Source organism: Staurois parvus, unplaced genomic scaffold (assembly GCF_062004578.1).
Source record: "Staurois parvus isolate SC_StPar_1 unplaced genomic scaffold, SC_StPar_1.0 ptg000006l, whole genome shotgun sequence".
Lineage (NCBI taxonomy): Eukaryota > Metazoa > Chordata > Amphibia > Anura > Ranidae > Staurois > Staurois parvus.
The window spans coordinates 11,032,192-11,045,210 of NW_028317802.1; the positions used below are offsets into that span (position 1 = coordinate 11,032,192).

At 38.0% G+C, this 13,019-nt stretch overlaps 1 protein-coding gene across 23 annotated transcripts in view; it reads right to left on the reverse strand.

Moving 5' to 3' along the window:
• Window positions 1-249: 249 nt before the first annotated feature.
• The window catches only part of LOC149474338 (protocadherin alpha-C2-like), a 371,807-nt gene continuing 359,037 nt past the window's right edge, over window positions 250-13,019 (reverse strand). For all 23 annotated transcript variants that reach the window (XM_089659953.1, XM_089660550.1, XM_089660089.1 and 20 more), the window contains one exon: window positions 250-4,973. In XM_089659953.1, coding sequence (XP_089516079.1) covers window positions 4,660-4,973 — 314 coding nt within the window. In that variant the 3' untranslated portion in view covers window positions 250-4,659. The remainder of the gene's footprint in view (window positions 4,974-13,019) is intronic.

Consider the following 13,019-nt stretch of genomic DNA (forward strand, 5'->3'; position numbering starts at 1 on the left):
CATGGATGTAAAAAGTAGTTGTGATGATATGTATGGTTTTACTAACACATGTCAAAGTTGTACAATTTTACTTGGGCTTTAAGATTTGTTTTACACTTAGGTGTAAAGGGGTTAATCCTGTGGTCAAATCAATGTTATGTGATTATTTTTATTATCTTTCTGTCCTTATAATGTATAATTGCAATCTCTATGGATCTTCACTACTTTGGTTTTTTAGGTACCTAAAAAAAGAGGCAACATTTTAGATGATTATTGATTTAAGAAAGAATTTTACTGTGTAATTTCAAACCAAAAAAAGATAAACAGCAGTGAATTAAAATCAACACTACTTCACTTTCTTCACAAGTGTACAGAAAATAAAATAAAAAGTATGGGTTTACATTCAACAGTTAAAGTCAACTATAACTGATAGTAGCGTTTGCATTCACATACACAAGCACAGAATAAATATGTTAGATCTTCATAGGAGTATAGGGCATAATTACTTATATTTTAACATCAGTGTACATAAGATCTCCAGTTCATCATCTTCTTTTTCTTGTAAGAAAGTTAAAAATGAAACCAAAACCCATGTGTCAGAGTCAACAACACACAATAGATTGCAATGACACAATATGAGCAGGTCATCTGAAGAAGAGGAACCGTTGGGTCTAGTATGAAGTCTAGATGGTTTCAAGAAACATCATTGTATTTTGAGTGCACATGTAAGTCATTTGTGTTCTCAGTTACAAAGAATTCTTTAACACATGCAGCAGCCTAACACATTGTGAACTGACATAAGTAAAGCTGTGTTTACTGGGTGAACAGTACGATAGATGATTCAGGCAGCTTTTTAAATGTGATTACAAAGAAGCAGTTCCAATTGTCAAATGGTTTGCAGTAACCTGCTTGAGCATGTTGGATAAAAGGACCACTAAATCTTATCTACAAGTCACCCTATAGCAAAAAGCCACATAGATTATTCCTATATATGTAATATATGTGCAAGTATTTCAGATTCTTTTTAGGTTTTTTTGTTTTTTGTTTTTTTTTTTGACTGTGGGGGAAACCTTGTTTTCTGTGCAGTTTACCTTTACAGGATGCAAGGAGGCCTTTCAACCACGAGGGCTAGTTAGGAATAATGTAAATCCATGCTAGAACACCAAATTGCTGTAACTAATCAAGAAAGCTTTGGTATCATAACACTAGAATCTGACTATGCAAGAAAAATCCATTTGTTCATATGCATATTTGTAATAACAACGCAATGATCAACAGAAGCTGCATGCTGCCCTTTGGTGCTCCTGGTTTAGCCCTCAGACCTCAGACGTTAGTGGTGGGAGTCAAAGTCTAAATTTGTAAAGGAGTAATAGCAGTGCTCCCTACTAGCATCACATGACATTTCTCAGTTTCTCACTGTCTTCTGCAGCATGTCTTCAGCCTTCAGCCAAACCTGTAGCATGTTCACAGTTTCTGACCATTCTTTACTATAGTATGTCTGCAGTCTCTAAAAGCCCTCTCTCTTGCAAAACATATACTGAACATTATGGCAGCCCTTTGATGATGTCAGGGGCCGTAATTAAGATCTAAACCTTTTATGTTGACAGCTACTGATGTAGTGGGTCTAGCTGTGGGACTTGCTGGAGTAAAGCATATATTGCCCACAAATCATGTTTTCACATAACCTATCTAATAAATCTAATACATATCACCATAGTGAGCCTACCTATAACAATCATATTCACTTAGCTACGCTGTCTGCATACATAAATCATATGTATTATTATGATTTTAAGGGCATGAGGCATTTTATATCATCTGTTGTTAAAAGTTACAAAATTATACTGCTACTATATTACAATTCATATAATATTAAACTTGTATTTTCTGTTTAGTGGCCCTTTCAAGTGGTGTAATTTTATTATGAAGACATAAACAACCAATCTGTGATAGGTGTTAATGATCTGACTTGCATCATACTTATCAAGATTATGATTGGCATTACACTAAACTGTCCCTATTTGAAAATCTTTAGGAAAATTAACATCAAGGTACATTTAAATTGTGTGTATATAATATACACTATTATATTCTAACATACATAAACATTTTCAAGGTATCTTTTCTCTTGTTTTATTTTAACTTTCTCATTCTATATTTTTATTTATATTGCTTAGAGGGGAATAGCACTTTCATAGATGGCTTTTTGTCTCTCTTGGATTTGATATCATACACTATGGATAAGTGTAGAAAGGATGAAGAAATTGGACTGTTATGTAAGTTGTCTGAAGATGGAGTTACATTCCAGTAGTTTGGCTATGGAATTGTTTTACCCACAGTTGTAAATATAGCTTTAGTAATAAAAGAACTGAGATGTCAACTTAAATCTTACATGACATATCTACATGTGGTAGCCTCTTCGTTGTAAAAATGTAGCTGCCACCAAGGGCTAATTGGTGATATTTGTTTTTGCCATATCCTGGGTAAATAGTCACAATGTACATCGACCATAGAGAATAAGAAACTTTGTGGTGCTGCAACCCCTGAATTTAATGTCCACTGGAACAGGTGCAGTAGTGTATGCCAGGATATACGCTGTACATACCATAGAATAAGAAACCTTGTGGTACTGCAACCCCTGAATTTAATGTCCACTGGAACAGGTGCAGTAGTGTATGCCAGGATATACGCTGTACATACCATAGAATAAGAAACCTTGTGGTACTGCAACCCCTGAATTTAATGTCCACTGGAACAGGTGCAGTAGTGTATGCCAGGATATACGCTGTACATACCATAGAATAAGAAACCTTGTGGTACTGCAACCCCTGAATTTAATGTCCACTGGAACAGGTGCAGTAGTGTATGCCAGGATATACGCTGTACATACCATAGAATAAGAGACCTTGTGGTACTGCAACCCCTGAATTTAATGTCCACTGGAACATGTGCAGTAGTGTATGCCAGGATATACGCTGTACATACCATAGAATAAGAAACCTTGTGGTACTGCAACCCCTGAATTTAATGTCCACTGGAACAGGTGCAGTAGTGTATGCCAGGATATACGCTGTACATACCATAGACAAACATCAGAAAAATAGAAAAATCTGGCACTGGCTGATGATAACATATTTCAAGATTTATTCAGTATCCATCAAGACATTTTCTAATTTTCTGAAACATTGCGCATACTTCTACTACCAAGTTCCATGATGTAGTGCTGTGGACTAGGAACAAGGAGGCTCTTAAATTCAGATAACTATTGGCTTAACCTCTGCATTAGATCAATAAAAAGAGAATTATTTTGCAGCTGTAAATTATCAAAATGTGACCATCTCCTCATCCAAGCAACAATGGGCCATGTGTTTGCTGATGTTCACACATTTCCAGTGGTTTAAAACAGCACTGTCAGATAAACTAGTGCTCATGAAGCGGTTGTTATAAATATTATTACCTATTCAGTATTATTTGCTTAGATTTGTATAGATAAATACTCTTCAATATCTGTTTTTTGTGTTTTTTTGCATTTTCCTTTAAATACCAAGTAGTATAATGCACCTTGATTATAATTTTCCTTAAAATACACCACAATTATAAGATAGCCTTTTTTTGCTTTGAAGAGAATATATCTCATCCTAAATATGCACTCTTCAAAAAGTATGTGCTAAGTAAGAATTTATTTACATGTGAACTGTTTTTTTTTTTTCTTATTTTATATGTACGTACATTTGATTTGTTACTGTTCATAAGTGAGTACATTTACAATAACAGAAGGTGGGAACAGAAATAAACATGTTATTTACTATCTTGATTCCTGAGGAATTAGCTTGTATGCAGATTTTGTTCGATGCATTCAAATGTAGTCAAGAGCCTGATAAAACGTAATGGTTGAAGGTTGGTATATATAAATTAATATACATATCAATATACTAAGTATGAAATCTACATTAATCGTAAAGAAATTCTATTAATTTTCTGTGGTTAAATTTGATTTGCTGGGTCTTTTGCCCCATTTTCTAAAATTATTGTTTTGTATTGTTTATCCTCTTTTGTAATCTTTTTTTTTGCTCAGAAATATGGTGTAAATTTACATGTGCATCTTGTCCCATGAGTGATTGAATATAACATGTTTTTCTGTACATTATACTTTATTTACAAAGATATACTTTAAAGTATACTTGTCACCAGTATGACTGGAGGCTTTCAGTCCAGTGGCCGGATGTATATCAATATTCAGAGAATGCAGCCAATCAGGGATCAGGAACTAGAGGGAACCCAGAGACATAGAGTAACTGGTGGAACAGTAATGTCAGAAATTCCTAATGAGATGATAGGCTGATAGACTGAATAGTGGCTCCACCCAGAAAATGAAAGTCTCCTCTAAGCACCGGCAACAGTAACACTTCAAAAGTCACTTACTTTGTTATATGCACGACCTGCATTCGCATTCTTTGGATGTGAGAGACAACCGCTGGATACTATATGACTAAACATTTGACATTATAAAGCTTTAAGACACAATCTGATAATGATATTGACAAACTGTATATATTCTCAGGCTTGAACGATGAAGTCTTTTTTTTTTCATAGGAAGGTGCATTAACAATAGGAAGATTTTTATGAGTTGCTACATTATGTCTTACAAAAATGGGGGAAATAATTGGCTTCAGTATCCTTTCATTGATCATTGTTGTCAGCTGCATTATTATTTGCTTTCTCTTGATTTTTGTTCCCCTTCTTCTTCTTCTTCTTCTTTTTTGTTTCTTCCTTTTTACCAAAGGTTATGAAGTTACTTTTATGAGCTTGAGCGGATGGCTGATCCTGGCGGATTGAAATGATGGCTGGGGATCCTGGGATAATAAAATTCTCTGGAAAATCGGGTGGTATTTGTGGTACTGGTTGTTTTTGATTGCCAGGTCCATATTTGAAGGTCCAGCTGTTGCAGTTCACACCAGCTCCTACTGGGGGAGACACTTCTCCTCCTTGGGGTTCTGTTAAGTGAAAGACATACATCATTACCTTTAAAGAATAATAATACTAAACTGATAGTGATATCAGTCATATATACATATCCCTTTAAGCTCATTATGCACTTAAAATATTACAATCAACTTTACATTTTGCAAAACCAAAGACATGCTAGTAGATTGATTGACTTCAATTCAGATTGGCCATAGTATAGGTGTGAACATATGTATGCATTTCAGATAGGGACCTTAGATTGTAAGTTCCTCCAGGGTCAGGGACTGATGTGAGTATGTCAAGCACTGCATAGATTGCCAGCGCTATATAAATATCTGTTATACATAAATTAAAAATAAATAAATAAGAGGGCCTATCTAAAATATGCAATCAAACTGTATTCAATCAGACAAGCCCTTTGTACTACATAGTTGTCGGTAGATCTAAAGGAGATTGACCAGACACATTGCAGCATGTGTAGTGAGGTTTAAGTTCTCTGTATATACACATTTATCTTTCAGGTAAAGATCATCAATGTCTAGAATGGAGTCCAAGTTCCTTAAGCGAAGGGATGGAAAGATCAACTTGGAGAGAAGATGTTGTCTTGTGGTGTAGTACCATGCTATAAATGATTTATAAGGAGTGCAGCGCTAAAAGAAAATCACAATATAAGTATTCAAATGTATATACACCATTAAATATACAGTTCATAAGGTGACTTGAGGTGCTCTGGTATAACTGTATCCTCCTATGGGTAAGGTGCTGTGATATACGTGCGGAAAGAATGCGCACTCACCAGAATGTGCAATTTAATGAGCGTTTTGAGTATATATATAGTATATAGTATATATATTAAATATACTACACTATGGAGATGTCTTTGCTTTGACTCCCTTGGGGAGTAATAATTTGCAGCCACCCACCTGACCACCGGAGAGGGAGCCTCTATAACTACCAGAGGGCAGTACCCAAATTACCACCTAAGGGAAATTCCGGACCACCCTGATGACCTATCATCAATATTTAGGACCATAGGAGGAAGCTCACTGGATTCTAGTTACTCCCCGGGCTGGCAGATGACATCAGGATATATACTCAAAATGCTCATTAAATTGCGCGTTCTGGTGAGTGCGCATTCTTTCCGCACGTATATCACAACACCTTACCCATAGGAGGATACAGTTATACCAGAGCACCTCAAGTCACTTCAAGTCACCTTATGAACTGTATATTTAATGGTGTATATACATTTGAATACTTATATTGTGATTTTCTTTTAGCGCTGCACTCCTTATTTACATTGTCTGTTTACAGGTTTTTTGGTTACCTGGTGCACAGCTGCTTTATTCTTTGTGTGCGCTCACAAATATTTACTTTATTTATAAATGATTTATGTTTTTAGTCATAGCAATCATTACTTCTACTGGAGAGTCTGAAATGTATTGGCTTCAGTGCAATCAAACACTGGTATAACATTTGGGGGTTAAAGTATTCTCATTTCCAACCAGTGTTCTTGGTCTTTTAAATGATAATACTAAGTCTAAGGCTAGGTTCATACCTATGCAGGTTGCATTTGAGTCGTTTCTGCACAGTGCTTTGCATTGCCCTTTTGAATCGTTTTGCTTTTTTTCTAAATGCTTTTAATTTTTCTTGATGGTTGGCAAATTTAAAACACAAAACGCAGCAAAAACACAATACATGCTCTGCTGCAGCGTTTCTATTGAAGTCTATAGAATCAAAAACGCAACTTTTTGAGTTAAAAAATGTCCCTGACCCTTTCCAAAAAAGCACACTGGGTGAAAACGCACAGGTGTGAACATGTCCCATAGGAAATCATGTTAACATCATCAACAATGTCATGTTGACTGTACTTTCTGCTTAGGAAAATGCTTAGGTGTGAACCTACAGTAACAGTTATTATCACCTCTTTCATTCTTTGTTGCACCTTATATCAACTAATCTTCTACAGCCTTCTACAGCCACTTCCTGTCTACATGCACTCAAGCATGCATATCATTTCTTAAGGAGAATCTCTTGGTTGTGATAACAGTGCCAGATGCCTACATAATGTGTGTTGAAATGTTCACTTGCAGTCTTAATTGGAATCCCTTGTGACAGGGTGACTGTGCAGATGCACAACTGGTTGACAGGGACAGAGCACTTTTACAATAGAAATGAAAATGCTTGAGGAACGTTCTTGTAAAATCACTAATTATTAATTGAATTAAAGCTGTAGATTTACAAATATTTTAAAAAATTAACTCAAAATCTATTTTAACTTGTTCTTGGTACCATAAACCCCCCGGAAAGAAAACTATCCATGCCTACAGCTATTGTGCTGATTATGCTGACTTCATCACTTCTAGGCTTGTGATTTATGCATCATGACCCCTGAAAGGACAGCTGAGCCTTTGACAAACAGCTGGGTAGGTTTCAAACATGTATAGAAAGTGATAGGATTTACATATTCCAGAAAAAAAACAATTAATTAAGCAATCAACCCAATGCACTTAAGCATTTGCAAATTAATCTTGAATAACATTTAATGCATTGCATGGAATTACCATTTAATGCAATGTGTCAGTGTGTCATCTATTATATTCTCTATATGTTTTCTGTAAGTTTTGTAAATGGCCATGTTTTCTGGATAGTAGAAGTAAAGTAAATATATGTTCAGTTGCATAGATCAAGGACTAGAGAGCCATTTACACTATTTAGACTGAAATTGTTTTCTATGACTTTTCATTGCTAACAGTGGCCAGCAGAGGCAGTGCTTCCCTTTTAAACTCACACATAATGTATAAGCCGTAGTAATGAGACATTTTCAGAAATTAGCATTGATTTGGATGGAGAAATGCAGAAATGAGCATATGGAAATTCTTTATTAGTTCTACAGCCACTCTATTTAGTAAGATTAGACATGCAAGGCAGCAGTCAGCACAAGAGATATTTTGTTTCTACACAACGTAAAATGACAGTTTGTTAAATAAACTGATTTTCCCTAGCAAGGACATATGGTTGACAAATTGAAGCCACAAATCACAGTAATTAATATTATTATGTAATGATTTTACAAAAGCAGGGCATGCTAAACTGTTATTTTTCCAGTAACAGAAAAGAGGACACTGCAAATCCTAATCCTCAACACACAGAGTTAACCAGATTTGCTTATGAGCTGAGCTTTATCTACCCTTTTCAGGAAATTAAACTTCTGTCTGGTTTACCACAGAACATTACAGATCTTTATCTGTAAATTGAAGCGGTGTGTGCAGCGTCCGTACATCTGATTCTCACAGGTCTAATAAAATCCTTGTCAAAACATATTAGTGTCATAATGTCCTTAATATAATATCTAAAAGGTAACTCAATATCTAAGAACAACCAGCTTCACAAAATAAGAGAAAAAGTTTTCATTTTATATACAGTAGATTACTTGTATTGAGATTCTTTGTTATTCAAATTTAAAAGATGGCAAAGACATACGTTTAGGCACGTTGGACATTATAAATCTAATGGGCTTTATAGAGCTGGTCCAATCTTCGCTTCTATTGTATATAGGCCTAATGGTTTATCCAGGCAAGAGACTCATTTTAGGAATATTCACAATAAACCAAAATAGGTCATCTTCAAATTTGTTGTAAAATGCCATTATTTTATCACAAATTCATAAGGGGCTTAGCAGAAAGAGATAAGTATGCTGGATTGGATAGATTGGTATTCAATCTGGTTCATTTATTGGTTTTTAGCAATGGCAACCCAGTAATGTTAGCTTTCAATGAAATCCTTGCACATATTTAGCTATAGTGTAAAGCAGTGGATAAAAAGCCGTAACTCAGGGCTTTGTCCTAAACTACCTCCTACTGGACTGTCCACTACTTCCTGTTTGTGCAGGGCACTGCTGTATATTTCAGAAGAAAGTGATGTTATTACTGCAGGTCTTAACTAGTGGGCACTGCTGTATATCACAGAGGCAGAAAGTAACGTTATTGCAGTAGGTTACCACTAGAGGGCACTGCTGTATATTACAGAAGCAGAAAGAGGTGTTATTACAGTTTGTCTCCACTAGAGGGCACTGCTGTATATTACTTCTGTAACAGGAAGAGATGTTATTGCAGTCTATCTCCAGTCGAGGGCACTGCTGTATAATAGGGAAGCAGAAAGAGGTGTTATTGCAGTTTGTTTGCACTAGAGGGCACTGCTGTATAATACAGAAGCAGAAAAGGGATGTTATTGCAACTTATCTCCATTAGAGGGCACTGCTGTATAATACAGAAGCCACATACACATTTGCTGCTCATTCACACTAGACAGCCCTTCAGAAGGGACTGTCCAGTGTATGGCCAGCTGCATGTGCCCAAATAATATAGTGCACTGGACACTGGTCCTGTGTCTAGAGGTGTGCCTGGAAGGAGGTGCATATTGCTTATAAGAGGGAAGGACCCTCTAGACATTGGGAGGAGTTTTGGGTGTTTCACTGACGATGAAAGAATCAGATATTAGGTGTCCATTAAACCCCCAATATTACCTCTGCACCTCATTAAAACTGATCACGCACAGATCATGCTTGATCAGCTTTTTCCCTGCCACAGGGCTCTGAAATTAGAAGTAATAAGAAGCTCAGTGCTTCTGGCTTTATTCCGTGCAGAGACAAACAGCAAACTAATGATTGCTGATTGTCCTCCGCTCTCCCCTGCTGACATCTGCCATGGCACCCAGAAGGGGCAGTGGAGCCCAGGACACATGGTGGGGGGGGGGGGGCAGGTGGAGAAACACATACACAGTGCATTCAATCAACTGTGGCGAGCAGCAATGTGGCCAGATTTGTACCCTGTACAAATCAATGGCTGGCGTCTCCATTGTTTGTATGTGACCTCTCACCTGTGAAGTTACCGACAATTTCAGATTCTGACCTGGAAGCGGACTGTTTGGGGTTTATTTACTAAAGCTGGAGAGTCCAAAATCAGACTCCCTTCTGCATAGAAACCAATCAGCTTCCAGGTTTCATTGCCAAAGCTTCATTGAACAAGCTGAGGTTAGAAGCTGATTGGTTTCTATGCAGAAGGGAGTCTGATTTTGGACTCTCCAGCTTTAGTAAATAAACCCCTTTGTGTCCAGGGATAGCATTTCTGGATACCTACAAATTGACAACAGCTAATTATTCAATTTGTATGGGGCCATAGCACAAAGTGCTGCTGCATCCAACTGACACAGTAGCCTCTTCCCCCTTATTCACCTGTCTGAATGAGGCCTTTAAGATGCATACCCATTTTTTTAAATTTATCTTTTCTTCCCTAAGTAATAGGAGAAATCTGAATAAGCACTTTTAGACTTGTGCCAAGTACACATGATAAGAAAATCAGCCGAAAAACACTGCTTACGGAGCGATCGTGCGATAATCTGATCGTTAGTACACAGCTTTCAAGAGCCGATCACAAAAGTTCATGCATAACTATCCAAAGGGACAAAACACAAAAAATGTTTCTCATAAGATAGCAGAACAAATGATTTTCCTGTAATCAGTACAGTATTCGTCCCTAAAAAACCAATGCCGCGCATGCTCAGAAATGAAAGAATACATTATACTATCCTGTATAATAATACTACAATTAATTATACTATAATACTTCATCGCATGATGCTGTATTCTGTCTTGATAATTTTTGCAACTTTAGTAACTTATTCATTGTTAATATCATGCTAGCATTAAAAAAAAATGGACAATCATTTGTCTGATGTTCTCATCGTGTGCATGAGGCACTAAGGACCCTTTCACATTGCTCCACTAAAAACACTTTAAAATGAATATGCTTTTTTTCACGCATTTGTTATGTATTTTCTGGATGCTTGACTCGCAGCACACAGCTGTGAAACATTGATATGTGAAAAGCGCATCAAAATACGATCGTGGTGCATTTGTGATGCACTTTCATTTCAATGGGGAAGCAAATTTTTGGTGCACTTTTTAAACATGCACCAAAAAGGCAGCATGCAGAAAAATACCCTGCACCTGCAGCGCATTAGTGTAAAGAGGTCCAAAGAGGATTTAAAGGGGTGCATTTTTCAAGCATTTTTATTCTGCTTTTTAACCTCCTCCCGCCCGCCATATAAGGTAATGATGGGTGCAAGGCGGTTATCTCGTTCTGGTAGGACGTCATATGACGTCCTCCCATTCTAACCGCGCATGCATGGCTCCAGGAGCGGACACAGCGGATCACTGATCAACGGAAAGAGCCAAAGATGTCGGCTCTGTCATGTGATCAGCAGTGTCCAATCACAGTTGATCACATGTAAATAGTGAAATGCCGGTAATTGGCATCCCTCAGAGGGAACATGTGAACTGATCATCAGGGCACTGATGATCAGTGTGCCCTGATGATCTGTGTAGCCCCAGCTATGCCACCTGTCAGTGTCCGTCAGTGTCAGCTGTCAGCGCTCATCAGTGCCACCTGCTGGTGCCCATCAGTGCCTCATCAATGCCATATATTAGTGCCCACCAGTGCACATCAATGCCACATATTAGTGCCCACCAGTGCACATCAATGCCACATATCAGTGCCCATCTGAGCTGCCTTTCAGTGTCACCTATCAGTGCCAGTCAGTGCCACCTATCAATGCCAGTCCGTGCTATCTATCAGTGCTGTCAATCAGTGCGCATCAGTGCCGATTATCAGTGCCCATCAGTGCTGCCTATCAGTGCCGCCTAACAGTGCCAATCAGTGCCGCCTAACAGTGCCAGTCAGTGCCGCCTAACAGTGCCGCCTAACAGTGCCATATATGAGTGCTGCCTTTCAGTGACCATCAGTGATGCCTGTCAATGCCCATCAGTGCCACCTACCAGTGCCTCCTCATCAGTGCCCATCAGTGCCCATCACTGCAGCCTCATTAGCGCACATCAGTGAAGAAAAAAAATCACTTATTTACAAAATGTTATAACAAAAACTAAGAAAAATTGTTTTTTTTTCTAAATTTTCAGTGGTTTTTGGTTTGTTTAGCAAAAAATAAAAAACCCAGAGGTGATTAAATACCACCAAGAAAGCTCTATCTGTCTCAAAAAAATGAAAAACATTTCATATGGGTACAGTGTTGCATGACTGCGCAATTGTCATTCAAATTGTGACAGCACTGAAAGCTGAAAATTGGCCTTTGCAGGAAGAGGGTATAAGTGCCCAGTAGGCAAGTGGTTATATACCAAAAGCGCATCAAAAATTGATCAACGTGAAAGGGCCCTTAAGTACTGAACAAGCGGGTGCAGCAGCAGACCGTTAGTGAAATGCTCTCTATTAATGAAATGCATTAATCACGATGGACCAGGTCTGGTAGCATAAGCAAGGGTCACGGTTTCTTGCTCCATTATGCATTATGCATCTGGTACTACTGTATATCTTTCCTGTCAAATAAGATCAATGCTTTTTTTTTTATTTAATGGTTGAACTGGATGGACTTTTGTCTTTTTCAGCCAGACTAACTATGTAACTATATGACAGCTACTTTAGATATCCAGCAAGCACATTCTAAAAAAAGGCCGTCTTATAAAAAAGATTTACTTTAAAAACACAGAATACTGAAAAAAAAAAAACCTGTAATTTTAAACAGTAAAATCATGTATTTATTTATTTATTTATTTATTTATCGAGTTTATATAGCGCCAAAGGGTTTGCTCAGCGCTGTACAATAGAGGGGGGACAATACATGAAACAGTACAGTAACATCAAACAGCACACAAGGGGTAAGAGGGCCCTACTCTTTCGAGCTTACAATCTAGGAGGGAGGGGGTAGAGGTACAGGAGGAAATGGCTGTGGGGGATGGAGTGGAAGGAGGAGGGAAGGGCAGCGGCTGTTAGGTGAGGGTGGGGTAGGCTTCCCTGAAGAGGTGGGTTTTCAGGGAGCGCCTGAAGGTGAGGAGGGAAGGTGACAGTCTGATGGGTTGGGGTAGTGAGTTCCAGAGGATGGGGGAGGACCTGGAGAAGTCTTGCAGTCGTGCGTGGGAGGAGGAGACCAGGGAGCAAGATAGAAGGAGGTCCTGTGAAGAGCGAAGGGTACGGGTAGGGTGGTATCTGGGAATCAGGTCGGTGAGG